The sequence below is a fragment of the Bidens hawaiensis genome, unplaced genomic scaffold, assembly GCF_021521415.1.
Source record: "Bidens hawaiensis isolate Kalapana, Puna unplaced genomic scaffold, B.hawaiensis_p1.1 tig00008505_1, whole genome shotgun sequence".
Taxonomy (NCBI): domain Eukaryota; kingdom Viridiplantae; phylum Streptophyta; class Magnoliopsida; order Asterales; family Asteraceae; genus Bidens; species Bidens hawaiensis.
In genome coordinates, this window is record NW_027491606.1 from 411,308 (window position 1) to 416,757 (window position 5,450).

General features: G+C 34.7%; 1 protein-coding gene across 1 annotated transcript; it reads right to left on the reverse strand.

Annotated features, from left to right (window-relative positions):
* LOC143529138 (lysine histidine transporter 1-like) lies at positions 1-5,232 on the reverse strand. The gene is made up of 8 exons (XM_077024992.1): positions 5,172-5,232; positions 2,853-3,010; positions 2,383-2,775; positions 1,486-1,879; positions 1,295-1,400; positions 405-496; positions 247-315; positions 1-151 (listed from the first exon to the last, which is right to left on the reverse strand). Exons 1-8 carry the CDS (start codon positions 5,223-5,225, stop codon positions 53-55), a joined length of 1,365 nt encoding a protein of 454 aa, XP_076881107.1. The 5' UTR covers positions 5,226-5,232; the 3' UTR covers positions 1-52.
* Between the last annotated feature and the right edge of the window lie 218 nt (positions 5,233-5,450).

Sequence of the window (5,450 nt, forward strand, 5' to 3'; positions counted from 1 at the left end):
TTCCACTTTATATTTTTGGCTAAATCCTACACACGAGCCCGCAACTTGATGCTTACGAGAAAAACTCATAGGTTTTGGCTTGAACAATAATCGATCTCAACCCGCCAATTGGTGATACAATCATCAAAGCGACTCCAAGTATAATACATATCTGAAATTCAAGAAATGATGTTTAATAAATGACCAAAATGTACCAAAAGTGTTTCTTTAGGATGTTAAGTCATAAAATGGTTATTAGTTACATACCCAATTGGTAATCCAAGATAAGCTCCACTTTCTGGGTTTAACTATGGACAGCCACATTATGCAAGGCAACTGAACAAAGAGGAAAAATATTAGAACCATAAATTAGGTGTTTATAAAAGTATATAAAGAATATTAGGAAAACACGAGGTTGTGCGTACGAAGTATGTTGTCGGGGCGAATGCAAAACCTCCAAAGAATCCAAGTAGGCCCCCGAAGAACGGGAAGCAAATGGCTATGAACATTGTTAATGCTGCAAGCGAACAAATACATAAATAGGTTAGCTTAAACCCTACAAATTTAGATGTCACAATCCTGGCCCGTTTATTAACAAATGGGTTGATTAGGATTATTTTATCTTACTCGGGTCAAATGCCTTAAAAGACACACAAAGTCTGTTTTTGTAGGACTTCTGAATAGGTCATGTTCGCAGGTTGGTGGGTCAAACCTGAAAATTTTCACGTATCCGAAAATTGTTTTACACCCATGGACCCGAACTTGACAAGCGTATTTGTGGGTTGACACGAGCACGCCCCTTTTAAACCAAAAGTTAGTTCTTGTTGCATATTAATTATACTTTAAAACTCTAAACTTACATATTACTTTTAGTTTTTAAGCATTTATTTTTAAACCATGTCAACTAATTTGTAAAGATTTAAATTTTGGATAAAAAATAACCACATAGGTTAAGTTATTATGTAAAACACATTAAAAAAAAATTAATAAATGAACGGGTTAAACAAAAGCAAACCCCTTCAAGTTGACACGAACATGACCCGATTAGCTAAACATGTTCCTAGGTTCAACCTGAAATTGCCCCGAGCTCGTTTAGATTAAACCCAAACCCGTAAATTTTATGTTAGATTCGTGTCGTGTGAGAAATTCCCACCCTATGCATAGAACATCTCATAAATAAATCATAATGAACACCTGTTCCTAAATTGTGATAAGAGCGTTTTGTGGGCTGACTGTACAAAGCCCGGCCCAAACAATCCAATTAAAATTTCAAACCAAACATGCTTTGCCCAGTATCTGATTTTAGTTTGCTTACCAACATATAGGTTCCTCGTGATAAACCGAAGCATGAAACTAGGTGTAAACTTCAACTTCTTCACCAACACTGTTTCAATCATATCAAACACCGGCATTGCATAGATCTACAAACCACAATAATAATATGTCAAACAATTTTTTATAACAACAATACAAACCTCTTCACTACTAGAGTTAACAGCATCCCACCTGGTAACTACCGATAACGTGAATCACAACGAATATATTAGCCATGGCGATTAGCCACGTGGGCTTATTCAAACTAATAAGAATATTATCTGATACCGCGTTTCCATACACCCAATAGCCAATAAGAGCAACCGGGAAGTAGCATAAGGCAACGACTATGTAGGCAACAATCACACCTTTCCACATAGGGCCCTTCGATGGCTTTTCGGGCATAGATGGTATTGTGGCTTGGATTTCCAACACCACATTGTGACCCGCATACGCGAATGCCACGTCACCTAGTGCACTAAAGAAGTTGAACACGGTACCAACCGTGCTCTTAGGCTTGTATCCGTATTGTACATCTGGTTGTACGCCCTTTTTCACGGCAGCCGACCATGCAATAGTGGAGTAACTGCATTCCAAGGGTAGCGTTAGGGTTTAGTAAGGGCGTAAACGACCAACCTGAGCCCGAGCTTAGCTCGTGAGAAAATTTCGAAGTTTTGGCTTGGCTTTCTTATTATTTATGGAGAATTACATATATGTTGTTTTAAGCTTGTTAAATATGTGCATATCCGACCAAAATTTAAAATATCATATATATATATATATATATATATATATATATATATATATCCTTAAAGTAGCTATACCCATTTAACTAAAATAGTACAGGAAATAACCATCTTACCTTTTTTTTTTAATTTTACCTTAAAGTTCTATATTTACTTAAAGTTTATATTTACCCATTTTTAACAATATATTATGTAATATATGTTTTATATTAAAATAAAAAAAATGATCATGTTTATGCAAGCAATGGGCTGGTTTAGACACACAAGCCAAACCGAGCTCAATACATGAAGCTCAAACTTGAATAAACTTGATTCACGCTTTTAGCGAGTCGATTGGAATTACCTGAGAGACATGACGGCTGCAGCCAACGAAACCCCGGATATCGAATTGAAATTGGGGAGATGCGACAGAACAAAATGCACAGAAGCAAAGATCATAATGAAGTATGTAAGTTTGATGTCTTTGCAGTTATGTTTATCTTGGCAAACTAATTCATGAAACTTATGCAATGATTTCCCTCCAGTCACCATATAAACAATGTTTACACTAACTTCTACAACCAGCTGTTGTGGAACCACAATATACAAACCGAGTTTTTCCCCAAACGCGTGCTGCCCAAGCTCATGGTACCTATCAAACCGTTTCCCAGGTACCATTTCGTGCATCTCCACCATTTGCCATAATGTGTATAGAGTTATAATCCATGATATAACTAGAACTGAAACACCCGGACCCCTGAAATATGGTATATATAAGTTGGTTTAGTGTTTAATGTCTTACGCGTAATAACAATAATGGCAAAACAAACCAACCATCCAAGTTCCGACATTGCATAGGGGAGACTGAGAACACCAGCCCCGACCATGGCGGTAACGTTGTGGAAGGCAGAGTACCACCATTTTGCGTTTCGGGATGAGGTGATCGGAAGCCATGCATCGATCGCTTTCTCCTTATCAGTTCTGTTGTCAACCTGTTTATATAACAAAACCAAGAAAATGTTTATAGAGTTAAGCAAAGAAAAAAAGAAGAATAGGATGTCTAGAGATCAAATTAAATGGGTTTTAAAGAAAGAAGAATAGGATGTCTAGAGATTAAATTAAACGGGTTTAAAGAAAGAAGAATAGGATGTCTAGAGATCAAATTAAACGGGTTTTCTGCTTAAACCGTCAATCAAACCATCAGCATAGTATCTATAAACTGCCAAGTTGTTGAGAATTGAACCAAACATTTGTTACGGTTTGATACATGGTTGGGTTACTTTTAGCCTGGATCTCTTTTGACCAACAAGTAACTTGCTGACCATATTGTCGTCAATTAGTTACCTGTTGGTCAACGAGATCTGTACTGAGAACTTTGAAAATAGCCCAACCATGAAATCAAACCGTGACAACAGTTTGTTTTGATTTGGTTTGATTCTAACAATTTGGCTTTGGTTTATAGAAATTAGAAATCGTTACTGATTGTTTGATTTTCGGTTTAAGCAGAAAATCCAGTTTAATATGATCCGTAGACATCCTATTCTTGTTATCTTTTATCCTTTCTTTCTTTCTTTCTTTCTTTCTTTCTTTCTAAGCTTTACTACAAACCCAATATAAATAACATGCATATATGAGTGCATATATGCATGTTATTTATATTCTTGTTATCTTTCTTTATTTCTAAGCTTTACTACAAACCCAATATAAATAACATGCATATATGAGTGCATATATGTGTGCGTGTGTTATTGTGTGCAGGGTGCACCTTTTGATATATTTTTGTGGTGGTGTTATGATAGTGATTCTAAACCTTGGTGGGCCGTAATCTTTCTTATGTCTAATGCTTTTATTTTCTACAGAAAGTACATTCATTTTTTTTTTGACAGGACACAAACCAAATACCAAAATAATCAGATTTTAGATGTCATGACTAAGAGCATTCTTATTCGGTTTTCAAAATTTTTGTGAGGGGAGTTTGTAAATCATAGGGTGGGATTTTAAGTGGTTGTGAACAATGTTGTAAAAGTAGGTCTCTAAGGCCGAGTATTCTTCGAGTACTCGCTACAAGGTATGGCGCCGAGGAGAGTTTCTCAACTCCACCTAGTTACTGAGAATCGATCAAATATGGTCAACCCCAGCCAGAATCACATCTAGTCGGTTAACTTGGGCTGATTTTGACTTAAAAAAGAAAACATAATTCATAGTTCTATAATATTATAAAAAAATATCACTTTTAGTTAATGATTAGCAAAGTTTAGAATAATTTAGTATTTAAAAATATATATTCTCTTATTTATATCGATACTCATTTATTTTGTTATAAATATTAGCATACTAATGATATTTGACATATATTTAATATCCAAAAAATAATTTTCTTTATATTCACCATTTCCGAGTACTCCCCTAGTACTCCGAATACACCCAACTCCGCACTCGGCCGCCTAGGGTTCGTCTAGCGACTTTTGCAACCTTGGTTGTGAGTGTAAATTATAGGGTGTAGAGAGAAAAGGTAGTGATTTTTTATAAATTTGAGGAAAATATAGTGATTTTTTGTCTTTTGTAAATTATTGGGTGGAGAGAGAAAATGTTATGATTTTTTATAAATTTGAGGAAAATGTAGTGATTTTTTGTCTTTTGTAAATTATTGGGTGGTGAGAGAAAACTGTAATGATTAAAATACAAAAAAATATTATTTAATTAAAAAAAGAGAGAAATATAATGTTTTTTAATATAATTATAGAGATGGGAATAGGGGTTCGATTGAGAATGCTCTAAATGTCTAACTTAAGGTTAACATGTATAACCTATTAAATTTCAAGTCTACTAACCCATTTAACTTGTTTAGTCAGAAAGATCAACCTACTAACTGGGTTAACTTGTTTAGATGATTAAGTTACAATTATATGAATAAATATACAAGACGTCTTGTAAACTCTTCAAACCAACCAACCCATTATCAAGTTAATAGGAAAGCATGTAAAAAAGAGAACAAGGACAAATAAAATCATGATAGCCATTAAAAATAATATGACAACTCAAATCATATAAAGACATCAACAAAAAGACAGCCATGTTATTCATGTTAACTTCGAGTAAATATGACACAATTTTTTTTTCATAAAAGTATGATGGTTAAGGAGGAGACGATACCTTGTCGTTATACGGTTGATTATTATGCGTGTCCATGGTGCTATCGTCAGCCATTACGACACACAAACTGATAACCCGACTATTAGCAAACAGTCGACGGATCAAATGGATCGTGATCTGAGATTTGGAGTGGCTTCTAGATATATATTTATAGACAACGAGATGAAGCCATCTTTCACACATGAAAGTCAAATGTGATTGCTATTTCCAGGAAACCATTGTGAAATCATACATGTGCTTTCCTTTGGGTCAACTATTAGTAAAAATATATAATTTTTT